Here is a 16371-nt window from a genome sequence, read left to right on the forward strand (position 1 = left end):
CTATGATTTGCTCGGTTAAGAATTTATGATCAGATCACCCTGTGAGGTTACTTTCCATAGGACCCCTTTTTCTTCCACACAGTAAAAGGAGGAACAGAGGGTCAGGACCTGGTGAACTCGGGCATGAACAAGAGCCTCTGACGCCTCTCAGAAGCTGACGTGAGGATTAGCGTTCCTGTCTGTACATTTCGGTGACCCCCAAACAACCTACAGGCTGCAGAAAGCAGTGACAAGATGCACTTTCCATGTGGCTTCAAGTCCTTAGTCATTTATTAGCAGGGGCTTGACTGCTAAACACCTGTGCTGCTCGCGGCTCTGTGCTCACACCTGGCTGCAGTTCCCACAGGGGGGCCTTCTGAAGCTCCTTGTGTGCAGACTGTCCTACTGTCTTGTTAACACAAGGGAAAAAAAAGCCATATCTGAAATGCAGAAAACACGGGCCCAGAGGACCTATAGTTTTCAGGGCAGAATTCAGCAGAGCCGGGAGCCGCAGCCAGGTTGTGATTGAAGGGCACCGTGAGAAAACACTTTCCTCAAATAACTGGTAATTGCGTCCGAGATCCTGCCATAAAGAGTCACCTGGGATATTAGGAAAGCTTTGGGCCAATAAATTCAATGATTTAGATGAAATGGACAAATGCAGCTTACCAAAACTGAGACAAAAGGAAACAGGAAATCTAAGTGGCTCCATACCTGTGAAATAAATTGAATTTGTAATCAAAAACCATTCCAGAAAGAAAAGTGCAGGCCCAGATGGCTTCACCAGTGGAATCTATCAAATGCTTAAGGAGGAAATAATAGCAATCCTACACGCAGACTCTTTTGGAAAATAGCAGAGGAGGGAACACTTCCCAAGTTGTTTTATGTGACCAGCGGAACAGTGATACCAAAAGCTGATGAGGACATCAGCGAAAGGAAAGTAGAGACTGCTATCCCTCATGAGCAAAGGCACAGAAACCCTCTGCAAAATATCAGCAAATCAGATCCGGCAGTATAAAAAGGCATGCTCTATCTCGGGAGTGTGAGGTGGTTTTAATGTTTGAAAGCCAATTAATGCAATTCACTATAGTAACAGAATATAGATGAAGAAGTATCTTATCATCTCAAATGCAATAAAAAGCACATGATACAATTCAGCACCCACTCATGACAGAACTTCCTCAGCCTGACAAAGGCCTCTGTGACGCCTCAGCTCACACGGCTCTTCACGGTGAGGAGGAAGCTTTCACGTGCGGTTAGAAACCAGGCCCGGACGTCTGGTCCTCATTCTGCTCTTCAGCACTCTCCTGGAAGTCTCAGTGCAATCAGACAAGAAAAGGAAACGAAACTGTTACTCATCGATATGATTGTGTATGTGGAATATCCAGGGGAATCTAAAAGGCAGGTACTAAAATGAATACATGAATTTCACAAGGTTGCAGGAGAAAGGTCAATGAGAAAATAACTGTACTATACCATTAAGAAATCATTAGAAAGTAAAACTGAGAATACTGTCTACGGTTGCATCAAAAGCCCCCAAGTACCCCCATAATAAATCTGATTAAGGAGGTCCAAGACGTGTACACTAAAGCTGCAAAACATTGCTGATAGGAATTTAAAAGACCTACATAAATGAAGAGATGTACCATGATTGTGGGTCAGAAGACTCACTGTTGTTAACATGTCTATTTTACCCAAATTTATATGTAGACTCAAGGCAATTTCTATCAAACTCCCAGGGGGCCTTGTGGAGAAATTGGCACGCCAATTCTAAAATTTACATGGAAATACAGAGAATCTTGAGAAAGAAGAACAAAGTTGGAGGACTTATGCTTCCTGATTTTATAGCTTAATTTAAAACTGAAGTATTTGGCATTGATCTAAGCTGAAAAAACAGATCAGCAGAAGAGAATAGTCCAGAAATAGACCCAGTCTCTATTGTTGATTGATATTAAAGTATCAAATCCATGGATAAAGAAAAGACATTTTTTAATAAATAATGTTAAAATCGTTGGGTATCTGTATAGAAAAATGAAATGAGCTTTGACTGCAATTTCATTTATACTAAACTCTAGTTTGAAAGACATCATGGACCTAAATGTAAAAGCAAAACCTTAAAGTTCATAGAAGAAATCATAAAGAGTATCTCTCAGAAACACATTCACAAAGATACAGTCCACTGATTTTCAACCAAGACACTAAGTCAAAACAGTGAGGCAAGGGAAGTATTTTTTTTTTTTTTTTTTACAAACATGAACGCCAGAATTATAACCGTTTTCAAAGATAACATAGTTACTTTGAGGTTGACCAAAAATTCTTGGACAGGGCACAAAAAAGCACTAATCATTAAAGAAAAAAAATATCGATATTAACATTTTCCATTATCAAAAGACACCATTAAGAAAATGAATAGGCAAGCCAGAGACTGGGAAAAGTATTAGCAGTGCATAGGTCTAACCAAAAACATACAAATCACAATAACAGGACATAGGACCTGAACATACTTCACAAATGAAGATATAAGAAAGGAGACATGTGCATGAAAAGCTCTGAGACAGCATTTAACCCCCGAGGGGGTCATATCTGAAACACTGTCAGCACCCCATGCTGGTGAGGTGCAGGCGACTGGAATTCCTAGTGGGTTTCATCACTAATGGGGTATAAGATGGCACAACCACCTTGAAGAACAGTTGGCAGTGTCCTACAGGTGACACTGTGCCTGCTCTGTGAGCCAGTCTTCCACTACTGGGAATTTGCCTGAGAGGAATGAAGACCGATGTCCACACAGAGGCCGCATACATCCACGGCAACCTCATTCATAACTGCCAGACCTGGGAAGCAAGCACACGTCCCCTGGCGGGATGGGTACACTGCGATGCACTCACACTAGGGACGACACTCAGCTGCAGAAGGGAATCAAGTCCTGATGCAGCAACACACAGATGAACCCCAAAGCATGCGCAGCATGACCCACCCGAACCCAGAGCCAGAGCGCCTGACGCCCGAGTCGGTCTGTGTGAGATCCCAGAGCCAGGCAGAGCAGGGCCTGGCTGCACAGCTTTCAGGCGAGTGGGGCCTGGGATTGCCAGGAGAGGAGTCCCAGGGACTGTTCTATGGGATGGAAACCTGTATCCTGTTTAAGATACTAGATATCTGATTACACACAGTGGCCAGAACACATAGAACTGAACACTTAAAGATTGGTATGTATCCTTCCATGTAAATTGAAGGTCAGCCCTCAGACTTAATCATGAGTTTGCTTTTCACATATAATGATCACTGGTGAGATGCAGCCCATAAACTCTGCACACCGTGGGGATGATGCAGGAGCTGGCCATTGCTAATGTGGGAGAGCCTTGCGGTCACCCCAGCCCTTGGGCACCTCAGCACCAGAGAGCAGGCAGCTGTGCCGACCGCTGACATTCTCTTCACAGGAGCAGCGTTGGCGTGCAATCAGGAGTCAGCCCTGCGCAGGTTTTGGCTGGGGTTGGGGGCAGCTCTGATACCTGCTGGCAGAGCGGCGGTGAGTGCACGCTCATCCGTGTCTGCTTCGGGCTTCCCTGCTCGCTGCTGCAGAGTCCAAGCCACACCTGGATCTCAGGCTGGCCATCGGCCCCGTGTCCCCCGCCCTGAGGTTCAGGCATCTGTCTGATGAGAAGGATGTTCTCAGGCTGAGATGAGGCTCCAACCCGGAAGTTCAGTGAGTTTGCACTTGAATCTCTGCTCTTACCCACGGAGGCCCCGGGACTCAGAGTGACTGCTGACATGCCTCACTTGTGCATGGCCCAGAGACGCTCCAGCCCAGGAGGCACTGAAAGGTTAGTGAAGAAAAGCACGGAGCTAAGTCGCTAAAGGAAAATGAGAGTTTGGAGTCAGGAGCTCTTTCTGGGAATCATGTTGCCGCCAGTGAAATCGTATTACATGTAATGAAATAAATGTCGGAATGCAGCATGCCCGTGAAGACCCAATCAGCGGATGTCGTTGTCATTTCCTTGGCCAGCCTGCCTGTCCTGGGATCCCCTCTCCCCAAGGAGAGCAATTACCCCAATTGGTTTTATTGCATTAGTGTGGGCAGAGCTGAAGAAAGGGGCTTTCTTCCTTCCTGCAGGAGCACCGGGAGGCCAGACCTCGGACTCTAGCCCGGGGGCAGCATGAGTATTTCTGGGAAAAATATGTCTGCAATGGTCTGGCCTATGGCCCCCAACTACAGCCCCCGACCCCCCACTCGCACAGGCTCCCAGGCTCCTCAGCACCCTCTTTGTGCCTCTCTTTCCAGCCATTTGCCTTGGAACCACCCTCAGCAGGAAGACGGCCATTCCTGGGGGTCTAGAAAGTAAGTGGGTCCTAAACGCCTCCAGGACCTGTGACGTCCCTTCCACCCACACCACGCAGCCCCACTTCCAGGTCTGTCAGGCAGGTGCCCCACGGCAACTTTCAAAGGCTCAGCAAATGGCTGTAGAGGTTTCTCTCCCTAACCACAGGGTTCAGTCCAAGCCGTGTCCCGGACTGACTGGTACTTACTGTACGCGCAATGCTCCGTTTGTGGCTTTAAACGGTATCATACCTTGGGGTCAGAAAGTATCGACACCATAAGACTGATGCTGGAGAGTAAAAAATGGGGCCCTTCAAATGCGAAGTGAACCTCAAATGCAGCCATCACCACATGCCTGAGACATGGGCTCCCCTCTGTCTGCTCACAGAGCACATGGGGTACCCCCACCTACTAAAGGTACACATGGGGTCTGTGGGCCCTCCTCACCTCCCATGGGAGAGAAACAGCGTATTACTTGGGTCAGGGCAGAACCAGGGTGCCCAGGCCCCCACTGGCCCAACTCCCAGTCACCCGTGAGTGGTGCCCCAGATACCATGCCTGCTTGTGGGAGCAATGGTCTGCCCCCCCGCCCCCCCCCCCCACACACACACACACACACACTTGTGAACCTCTCGTCAGTGTTCAGGGCTCCAGGGTCCTCGCAGCTTTTCCCTTGTGGGAAAGGAGCCGGCAGAGACTCTGATGATGAGAGAACGGGTATATGTCAAAGCGAGGCACTGCAGACAGAGCTCTCCAGGGTGGTACAGGTGCCCTGATGAAAGGGGGCGCCTCCCCTCGCTCGCCGCAGGCCTGCAAAGCGCCCCCACCCCCCGCCCCGGCCAGTGTGCAGGACTTGTGCAGCTTTACAGAAATCTGGTGTGAGGCCCTGGAACCTCCCGTTTCCAAATGGGAGTTTTGAAGATGAGTGTGCTCAGACCCTGGAGCTGCAGAGAGGAGCCCATCTGCATCCCACAGGCTCCTGCCTCCCACCAGGGCCAGTAAGGCCTATGGCAGTGATGGTGAACCTATGACACGCGTGTCAGAGGTGACACGCGAACTCATTTTTGTGGTTGATTTTTCTTTGTTAAATGGCATTTAAATATATAAAATAAGTATCAAAAATATAAATCTTTGTTTTACTATGGTTGCAGATATCAAAAAATTTCTATATGTGACCCGGCACCAGAGTTAAGTTAGGGTTTTTCAAAATGCTGACACGCCGAGCCCAAAAGGTCCGCCATCACTTTCTCAGCCACGTGGAATGTTCCAGCATCCTGGCGCTCCCCCATCCCCGAGCAGAGAGCAGGGGTCGTATGGGCAGCTGTGGGTCACTCGCCTCTCTTTGAGTCTGCCTTGTTAGTGGCCTATCTGTGCCGTTTTTTGTGGGGGGTTTTTTTTCTTCCCAGAATTAATTTTGGCCTGAAAACGTCTCAAAGAAGGCTTTGTTCCTTTGACACTTATTCTGGAAGAAAAAAAATCTGTGGAAAATCTGACATCTGCATTGTAGGGAGAAGTCAGTAGATGGGGAGGAATGTAATTACCTTCTGCTCCTGAAAGGATGTCTCAGATTTTTAAGTGTCTCATATCAGCTTAGAGTTTGAATGACATTTTAATTATTTTGTTTTTTTTCTTCTTCGCTGGTTTGAATCTCCAAAGATTCACCCTCGGATTCTGAAAGGATGCGGGGAGTAGAGCTGTGCTCATGGGGAGCCTCGTGTGACCGCGCGGCTGAGGTTTTCCACAGAACAAGGGGTGCGTCTCATCAGAAAGCAGCAGCTCTCCCATAGGCAGACGGGCTCGCTCAGATCTGGGTTGTCTGTTTTCACACAATGTAACTGTGTGTGGCCAAATTCAAACGAGGTGTCTCTCTGGCACTCTGTGATCTAAGCAAACCCAGTTTCCAGAAAGATGTGACTCTACTTTTCAAAGTGATGCATTCAGAAGTCTTTATCCTTGGAGCACAGCTCCACGAAGGTGCCACATCCTGGTGGCGTTGGGAGCAGCCGCTGCGGGCCAGGTGGGCTCCGCCCCGCGATGTGTGAAGTCCCAGCAAGGTGGCTGCGGAAGCAGAAATGGCTCCTCCAGAACCAACTTCAGAGTAGCCTTTGGGTCTCAGTGGAGCTGGGAGCGTTGAGTACTGCAGTCCCTGTGGAGTGCATTGTAAACCACGGTTAGGTGCTCCCAGGTGCCTCAGTCCAGCCCACGCACACCACGGAGCTCTGTCATTCCGTTTCACTGTAGAAGCCGTGTGGCCGCCACACGTCACTCCACATTTTTCCTCCTTAGGGTGTTGCTGAGTTCGTGCCGCCCACCAGGGGTCCCGGCCAGAGGTCTTGGCTGCTCCCCACCCCACACCTGCTCCAATCCCTCAGCCCATCCTGTGGGCTCCACATGCCTGGGATTGGACACATCCCACATCCGGAACAGTCATTCTGCCTTGCTGGCTGCATGGCCACCAGAGGAGCCATCAGCTCACACTCTTGTCTCTGGCTCAGCCCTCAGCCTCCCCAAAGTCTTCCCCAGGCACAGCGGTTAGTTTTATGTGTCAGCCCGTTTTAGCCATCACCCCTAGTCATTCAGTCAAACCCTAATCTCATTGTTGCAGCAACAGTGTTTCACAGACGTGATTAAAGTTCATGATCAGCCCAACCGGTGTGGCTCAATGGTTAAGCCTTGACCTATGAGTGGTTGAGGTCACGGTTGGATTTCCCATCAGGGCACAAGCCTGGGTTGTGGGCTTGATCCCCAGTAGGGGACATGCAGGAGGCAGCCGGTTAATGATTCTCATCATTGATGTTTCTCTCTCTCCCTTCCTCTCTGAAACCAATACAGAAATATTTTTTTTTAAGTTTATGATCAGCCCGACTGGTGTGGCTCAGTGATTGAGCGTCAAGTTATGAACTGGGAAGTCACGGTTCGATTCCCAGTCAGGGTACATGCCTGGGTTGTGGTCTCGATCCCCAGTGGGGGGCATGCAGAAGGCAGTCGATCAATGATTCTCTCTCATCATTGATGTTTCTATCTCTCTCTCCCTCTCCCTTCCTCTCTGAAATCAGTAAAAATATATGTATTTTAAAGTTCATGATCATTTGATTTTAATGAGGAATACTATCCCGGACAACCTGGGTGGGTGCATGGTGGATGGGTGGGTAGGTGCATGGGTGGGTGGATGAAACTCAGGTAGTCATAGCTGCAGAAACCACCGACACAAGAGAAAACTGAGCTGCATTAGGGTTATTTCTTTATTGGTGCAGTGTCTTTCTCCCCTTCTAATCCGGCTATTATGTAAGAGACAGAAATTGGAACTGAATCTCTGCATCTCAAGCAGAGTTTTTATTCCTGGTAGGGGAACAGTTGGTTTCTGACTTTCGAAGGAGTCATGTGGAGAAAGTGGGGCTGCATCTGACAGGCATGTGAGCTGACTGTCCTCCCGGTGACTGCAGACCAGCCACGATGTGGACTCCGCATGGCGTCCTGGAAGCTGCACAGGGTAGCGGGGCAGCCAGGTGTGCTGGGGCGGCTGGCAGCACCCGGAAGCTCACCCACAGGCTGGTCAGCAGAGTCCTCTCTCCCTGCAGCCACTTTCCCAGGGGACCAGGTGGCAAAGCGGCTCCCTGGAGGCACCCGGGCCTATGCACGGACAGGGTCCTGAGTGCCTTGAAACAGCAGTGCCCATTCGAGGAGACGGGTGGAGGTTTTGTCCAGCCCACCTGAGCTGCTGCGTGGTGTGTCACTGTAGCAAGTGCGACGTCCCTTTGACATCCTCCTGGGCATCTATCGAAGTATAAGTACGGTGTGTGTGTGTGTGTGTGTGTGTGTGTGTGTGTGTGTGTGTGTGTGTGTAGCTTTGCAAAGTTGTCCAATTTTAAAGCCTCACAGTTGTATTGCTGTGATGATGTTCACAGGCTAAAAACTGAGTTTTACAGAAAGTGCAGAAGGAAGCCGGTTATAACAAGGAAGCAGTGTTTCTTTTTCCCCTGTAGCAGTTGCTGACTTTTCGTCATTGAAGCCTTTGTGAAACTTTCTTTAAGTCTTACCCTCACATCCCTTCAGGGGTACCGGCACATGTTCCTTTCAGTGCGGGCGCTTCCCCAGCGGGCATTCCCCGTCCCGAGGGCTCCTTGCCGTCCTGGGGAACTGGCTCACGCTGCTCTTTCTCCTTCTTGCCTTGGCAGGGCCTGATCAAGATCCGGGGGGACCAGTGCTGGCGAGACCTCACCTGCATGGACTTCCACTACGAGGTGAGCAGCGGTGACCTGTGATGTGATGGCGCAGACTCCAGCTCATGTGGGAGCCCTCTCTGCTTCCCTTCTCTTGGGGCAGAGTGTCCCACTTGCTGAGGCTGGCAGAGTGGGGCATCTGGCCACCGTGGTTCTGGGCCTGGTTGTTCATTCTGGTTTGGGTCAGTGAGTCCCTCTGCTGCTGTCCACAGCCTTCCCAGGCCCTGGGTGTCAGGCTGGGCTCCCTCCCTTCTAGAGGCTGAGCTGGCCCTTTCTGCCCTATACCGAGCTCCCAGCCTCAGTGGATGTGGGTACAGGGGTGTCCCAGCTCCCCCAGGGACAGGCTCCAGTCCTATGTTCAGACCCCTCAGGCCCCCTCTCTACCTTGGCCCAGGGCTTTGGGCAGAGTCCCCAACCCCAGGACCAGGTTCTGGTCAGAGCCCCTCCAGACATCCCTGTCTCTGCTGACTGCTAGCCTGTTCGGTGGGGGGCTGGGGTCACCTTTCCTTACGAATTAATTCGAGGGCATTTGGCATTGAAGTGTCCTTCGTCGTCTCAGTAATGTTGGCTCATTCGCACACAGAGTGCATGCCTGTCGGGTGCCCGTTCTCACGTTGGGCTTGTGTTGCTTTTATTGGCAGTGAAAGCCTTGACACGCCTAGAGCACCGCCCGTCAGATAGAATGCTGTCTCCCTGTTCCCTGCTCATTGCTGTGGCTCAAATACAGGAGAGTGGTTTTTATCTGCTCTTCTGAAAGGCGGCTTGTAGGCCATCTTATGCCTTCTGTGGCTTTCCGTCCCAAGTGTGTTCAGTCCTGGAAGTCACCTCTGAGTCCTGGGGTACCGCCCCCTCACTGCTGTGCCTGTGTGTGTTAGTGATTAAGCAGCCCGGGCAGGGTCATCCTCTGTGTGCTGCATTTAAGAAGTCAGGCTTTATCTTTAGGGCCTGGAGATCAGCCCATGTCCCACCTAACATACCTCGGAATGTCCTCCCCTCCTGTTCAAGGACCCCTGCGGCCCACCCTTGGTCCTAGATCTGCCCTTTCCAAAAGTGCCAGCAATGAAATGCTTCCGGCTTGGCAGGAGGGAGCATGGGACCCCATGGACTGGGCCACGGGCCTCCTGCTCTGTTCTGGGCCTGTCCACAGCCCCTCAGCCACCTTGTCAGCACTGGCCTGCTGTGTGTCCCCATGAAGGGCATCAGGGCATTGTAAACAGGCAGCGCCTGTCAGTCCCAGGATGCGAATGCCCGTGCTCGCTGTGCCTGCAGCTCTCTGGCCGGGATGGAGGCAGCTCTAGGACTCCTGTGTTAGGACAATGGAAGGAGCTGTGGTGAGTGGAGGGTAGGGATGGGTGAGCGTCCCCACAAGGGCATGGAGTTGGCACACACCAGGGCCTGCCTGGGACTGGGGCAGGCAGCGGGAATGTGGCCACCATAGCTCTGGCTCGTGAACTAAGTCCTAGGACAGGCTGCCAGCAGGCATGGCATTGGTGTGTGAGGCCAGGGCCACTTGGAATCGACGTTCTAGGACAGGCTAAGTTGAGGCTCATCAGGAACCAGGAATGTGATGGCCAACGATCCCCTGGGATCCAGGGCTGAACCGAGCAGTGCTCTGGGAGCTCAGTGCTGCTGTCATGAGGAATCGGCCCATGGCATCCAAGGCAGGCCCTTTGGAGGGACTGAACCCCGTCACTCTCTGTAGCTGCAGAGCCTTTCCTCAGCAAAGCTTGTTTCAACACCCGCTTTGTACGGTGGATTGGAGTGAGGACACTGACTGATGTCTCCTTAGGAGCCAGGCCATGCTGTGTGCTGACTGCAGGCCATTCGATTCATCCCTTTGCATTATCTGTGCCCCTGGGACAAGGATGGTGGGCCACGTGGCCTGTCCTCTGCGACCTGGACTCCTCCAGTCCCTGGCCAGGGGCAGCAGGGTCCCAGGTAATGGTGGGGCCCGGGTGATGGAGAGAGGGCACCTCATTCACTGTCATGGCTCCACTGGCAGAGGCCTCACAGAGGGACCCTCTGGCGGAGTCTGCCAAGCCAGTGGGGGTCAGGAGCAGCCTGGGCAACAGGAAGGGGCTCCCAGTATGACAGAGCTCAGGCCTCTCTCCCCTCTCATCATTATTTGTATTTCACCTTGAACTTGGCTGTTACTAGGGATGCCCTTTTGCATGGGGCTACCACAGTGAGGCCTGGTGACGGTCAGGACATCAGGAGGGCACAGAGCTGAGCCCTGGCATGTGAATTCCCCCCAGCATCCCGACCCTGCAACGAAGTGGACACTGAGCTCCACTCACCCAGACCCAGCCAGTGAGTGGAGGGCTGGTGGGAAATGTGCCAACACCCTCCCTCCTGCCTCTTGGGTAGGCTCATCTCATAACAGGATTTCTGTGTGAGGCCCGAGGTCCTTGTGCTGTTTTCTACACCCTCATCAGCTGGACAAGGCGTCAGGGTCAGGGATACACTGTCCCTGCCCCTTGTGTCTAGACACCTGGAGCACTGGGCAGGATCCTGGTGACACTTGTGCCTGAGGTCTTTCAGCAGCACAGGGAGCGAGATGAGCAGCATTGCCATCCGATTCATTGCTCAGGTCCAGCTGCACACTGTTGGGTAGGACAGACCCTCCCCTGCCATGCAGCTTTGGCCCAAATGGTCCCATGTGCCTACTCAGCCCCTTGTCTTTCCATCTACTGGTAACTAAGAGGTGGTTGTCCGTGAGTTCAGCCAGTCAAATCGGAAGCAACACAGGGCAAACGTCTTCGAGCGCAAACCGTCAGTCCAGCAAGAGAAAAGGCAGGCAGCCTCCATGTGATGCTCCACCGCTGAGCGCAGTGCCTGCAGGTCTGGTGATGGCCATGCCAGCACTCACACAAAGCCAGTGTCACCGAGCACATCCAGGGCAGAATAACGTTCTGAAAGCCTCCACCCACAAACCGACGGGCTCTGCTCCAGCGCCCCGTGGAACCATCCACAGGAAATGCCCACAGGCGCACCTCGGCTGTCCGACGCTAAAGGAAAGGGAGAAAAACAGACACAGCTTACCTGCTAGCAGTTTTATGTCCTATCCAATTACCTTTAAAATATGCAGCATTCCCCTTGGAACAGCAAGAAAATGCTCTTAGCGGCAAACTTGCATTTCTGTGTACCACTCTGCTCTAATGTCAGCTGAGGGTCATTGGTGCCAGTTCAGTGCCAACAGGAATCTCCAATTTGGGGTGTGATGAAGAAGGAAACTTTGTTCAGTGTGATGCAGCAGAGCTGTGAAAACAGCATGGCGTGAGACCGCCCCGGGCCAGGCGCCTCTCTGGCTAGACCGCTCTGCTCCATACGGGTCTGCTTTATGCTACACTGGTCTGCGCCCCTCTGCTGTGGTCTGCCCCATTCGGGACCAGTCTGCTCTGGCCTGCACTGGTGTGCTCCACTCTGCACTGGAGAGACATCCTCGGTATTTTAGCTCAGCCACGGAAACACAATTTTCCGTCTTAGGTGGAAAGGTGAATTGTACTCCCAAAGGCAGAGGGGAGCTGGCTTATATAGGCAGAAGTCCCAGCCCCTGATCCCTGATTGGTCTGTCCTCATGCAAATGAAGACTCTAAATCTTCACAGTTTGATTGGTCCAAAAGGCACTGTCCTGATTGGTCAGGATAGAGCCTCTCTGGTTGGTCGGAGCCGCACAGCTATTGGAGAGGAAAAGCCTCAGTCCTATTGGTTGAAAAAAAGGGCTGGCTCGGATGACAGATACACCCTGTAGGCAGGCAATTCAGTGCAGGTTTCTCCATGAAGTGCAGTTTGCATGAGAGATCCCGAAGCCCTTTTTAGTGGGCATCTTCTGTCTCAGTGTCCACAATACAGGTTAATCAAATGTGAACATTTTAACTTTGGTATACTTTGATTACACAAGTGTATTCCTTAAATTCCTTTGTATTGGACATATCACTCGCATAAATAGCCTTCACCTTACAGCTTGGTGATTCACAGGTAAGGAGCATGTGGTCTAGGTCGCTGAGCTGTCAGAAGTGTCCTAACCTCACTGGGTCCCTCCGCCCACGTGGGTCCCGCCTGCAGCCCCTCTGAGTCCCTCTGTGCTTGAGCTGGTGCAGATCTTCTTTCTGTGTTTCTCCCCACCCCCAGGAATACATGAATGAGTCCAAACAAGTTTACACTTGTTTTACTCCAGAGTCCTGCATGCAGAGCTGACCTTTAATCCAGGAATATAATTCACGTTCCACTGCTATTATTTGTAAAGTCCCACAGCCTCACAGCACATAACAGAGGCCTTTGTGTCACATCAGATGAGTTTTGAAGCTAGAGTTTCAAGCCCACGGTAGGAACCGCTGACTCACAGGCACCTCCAGGAACCATCCTGAGCCGAGCTGTTGGAGCAGAACCTTCATGTGCAACTAGACGGGAACCTTGTGACTGGGTGTGCTCCCTCCTGCCACTCCTCCAGGTGCACATGGGCGGCCCATGATGCTCGCCCCTGAGGGTCCGCTGAACCCCTGCGAGTTGCTTGAGACACACTTCCTGCGACTCTGCTCTCCGGGACGTGAGTGTGAGGGCACCTCCTGCTGGCCATTCCGGGAGAAGCTTTTCCTCTTTCTCAAGATCAGGAAGGTCACTGCCTGTCTAGGTCATGTCTTCACATGTGACAAGGTGGGAAACGGCCTCGTCCCAGGATCTCTCAGCTCAGGACGGGGTTGCTGTGGCTCCCTGGCCCTGGACACTAATCATCCCTCCACAAGCTGTGGTCATTCTCAGCACACTGACCCCGGGACAGGCCAGGCACTCCTTCCCCGTGGCAGAGACCTTGGCAGCCATGCCAAGGTGCTCCTGGGGGTGAGCACTGTAGGCTGAGCCCCATGGACAGGCCCTGCTGCCCAGGCCGGCAGTGCCAGTGGGATTCTCCATCCCCTTCCAGCGCCCTCCCCACCTCCCAGGCGGCCAGTTGCCCTCCTGGTAATGGGCATTGTCAAGGAAGGCTGCTCACTAAATGCTGACTCAACCTCTGGGTGAGCTGCAGTAATCCACCCGAGAACACTGGTCCAGCCCAGCCACCTGTGACCAGTGTGTTTCACGGTCCCCGAGCCCTGGCCACAGCCATGAGCGGGCACAGTCGGCTGCCTTGCTGACCCCCTGCACAGCACAGCACAGCACAGCCTCCGTCCCCCTGCGCTGCAGACCCGCTCCAGCACGGTGGCTTCTGTCTGCGTCTCAGGCCAGTGGGTCCTACTTTTGATTGCCACCCTGGGACCTGGGCTACCAGCTGTTTTGTACCGTAATTGGATGGGGATCACCAAGCACCCTTAGATACAGGGGCCTACCAATCTGGAAATAATTTGAATCAAGGTTGACATGACCGTGAAAGCTGTAAATGTTAACTTGCTAGAAGCTGTGACTGAGTTACCGCCAATAGGTTGGGAGTTGTGGCTTATTTGCTTTGTCCACCGGCAGTTTTATTGATCTTGTAAGAAGAAGATGTTTTATGTGTGTATTGGGGACTGGAGAGGGGGAGGGGTGTTGGCTTAGGTAATGTCAGGGCTGGCAGGGGGGCCTGGCCTGGCTGGGTGACTGACCTCAGGGGGGTTTTGGTGGGGCCCATGCCCTGGGAACACCAGACCAAGGCCTAGACCATGAAAGGTGAGGGTGCAGCCTCGGGGTCAGCGATGGCCATTGCTGTTAGAGCAGAGAGCTCCAGAATGGTAGCATCCAAACTTGAACCCAGGTCCAAGTTTGAATGCTGTGCTCCTGCCCTCTCGGGCACCCACTCTGACCTGTGAGTGGGTGCTTCCTGAGCAAGTTACCTAACTGGTCATAGGCTGTTTCCCTAACTTTAAATTGATAACAACTTCAGGGTTGTCCTGTGAATTGAGTGACATACTAGACACTGGAATGTAAAATCCATGAAGGCTAGTTAGAGTGTGTAGCTGAGTTTACAGATGTGAGAATTTTCCAGCCATCTTTCTGTAATTGATATCTAATATAATTCCTTTATTGTCAGAGAATATACAGAATGTGACTTGAATCTTTAATTTATTCAGACTTGTTTTGTGGCCCAGAATATGGTCTATCTTGGTGAATGTTCCATGCGAGCCTAAAAAGGAGTGTGCGTTCTGTGTTCTATAATGTTCATTAATTCAAGTTGGTCCATAGTGTTTTTCAGGTCTTCTGTATCCTCACTTGCTTTTTGTCTATTTGTCCTATCAGGTGTTAAGACAGGGGATTAAAATCTCTGGCTGGGATGGTGGATTTGTCTATTTCTACTTGCACTTCCATTCGTTTCTGCTTTGTGTGTTTGGAAGCCTGTTCTAGGTGCATCAGTGTTGAAGAGTGTGAACTCCTGATGAGCGCGCCCTGTTATGAAATGACCTTGTATTCCTGATGGTATTACTTGCTCTGACGTTTCTTTGCCTGATGTTCATATAGTGACTCTTGTTTCCTTTTGACGAGTGTCCGGATGGTATGCATTTTTCCAAGCTTTAACTTTGAAGCTACATGTGTCTTCATATTTGAAGTGTGTCTTTTATGGGCAGCATGTAGTTGGGTCTTGTTTCTTGATTAAGTCTGGCAAATTCTGCTTTTTAATTGCATATTTAGATCATTTGCATTGAATGTGATCATTAAGTTTCAGTCTTTATTTCTTTTTGCATCTTTTCCTGCTTCTTTTGGATTCGTTGAATTTTTTTATGACTCCTTTTTATTTCCCGTCTTGGCTTATTAGCTGTAACTCTTTGTTGTTTTACTTTTTGTGGCTGTTTTAGGGTTTATTGTATAAATCTCTAATTCATCACAGCTTGCCTTCAAGTGATAACTCGACTTAGCTCATAAACAGTAAAAGAACTGGACAGTGATGTTCTCCCACTTTTCCCTCCTGCGTCTTTTTGCTAGTGTTGTCATACGTTTGCTTTTATACAAGCCATGTACCATGTTATTATTTTTGTGTAAATAGTCAATTTACTCTTTAAAGAATTCAGTTAAACTAGAAAGGTAACCCCACACACTTATCCACATGCTGACTGTTCCCAGGTCTCCCCGCCCTGGGCATGACCCGGGTCTTTCTTCCACCTCCAGTGTGCAGGGGAGCAGGGGAGGAGTCCTTCCCGCTTTCTTCCCGCGCTGGTTTTGAAAGAGACTTTCAGAGGAATGGAATGCGAGGCTAGCAGGGTTTCCGTGCCTTAAGGATGCGCCGCTCACTGTCATCTCCGGGACCCAGGTTTTCCCTGAGGCAGGTGGGTGTGTACGTTGGGGCCTGGTGGACGGCAGCTCTTGAGGAGCCACCACGATGAATGATCCTGTCGGCACATCGTCCACTTTCTGTCAGTGTTTCCCGTTGTCCCAGCCTGTGTACTATTTACCTCCACATTTATAACTAATTCTTCTTTTTTCCATTCCCATCGCCTTGGTGGGAGGTGGGAAGCAGCTGTGGGAGGCTCACGTTCACAAGGTGAGCAGAAGGGGACACTGGGCACATCCGCTGTGCCTTGTGGGGAGAGGCCTTCAGCCCCAACACTGGGCCAGCTGCATGCGAGGACCCATAGTAGGTCTTACCTTTTTTCCTAAGACCCTCGCCTGACAGGTATATGGCATGTCCCCTCCCCCTCCCATGGGGGAGCCACCAACAGACAGACACACATCAGCACCTCCAGTGTCCGAGGGAGGCACCCCACCCGGAAACCTCGCCTGCTGGCTCTGCAAGGGACAGGGGTCCTGGGTCAGTGGGAGGGGTACGACCCACAGGGGTTCTGTTAAAATGGAACAAGTGGAGCTCGCGGGTTTAAGAAGCTCATTCTTCAGACAGGAATCCCATGTGGTGTGTTCCCTTTCTCATTAAAACCCCAGACACATGATTTACGGTCCCTAAAA

At 51.3% G+C, this 16371-nt stretch overlaps 1 protein-coding gene across 1 annotated transcript in view; it reads left to right on the top strand.

The window, feature by feature from the left end:
- The window catches only part of LMF1 (lipase maturation factor 1), a 96086-nt gene that overhangs the window by 51935 nt on the left and 27780 nt on the right, over nucleotides 1–16371 (top strand). Inside the window, exon 3 of the mRNA XM_070413351.1 lies at nucleotides 8467–8532. Coding sequence (XP_070269452.1) covers nucleotides 8467–8532 — 66 coding nt within the window. The remainder of the gene's footprint in view (nucleotides 1–8466; nucleotides 8533–16371) is intronic.

The sequence above is a fragment of the Myotis yumanensis genome, unplaced genomic scaffold (assembly GCF_028538775.1).
Source record: "Myotis yumanensis isolate MYYU_CA2020_CCGP unplaced genomic scaffold, mMyoYum1.0.hap1 SCAF_4, whole genome shotgun sequence".
Taxonomy (NCBI): Eukaryota; Metazoa; Chordata; class Mammalia; order Chiroptera; family Vespertilionidae; genus Myotis; species Myotis yumanensis.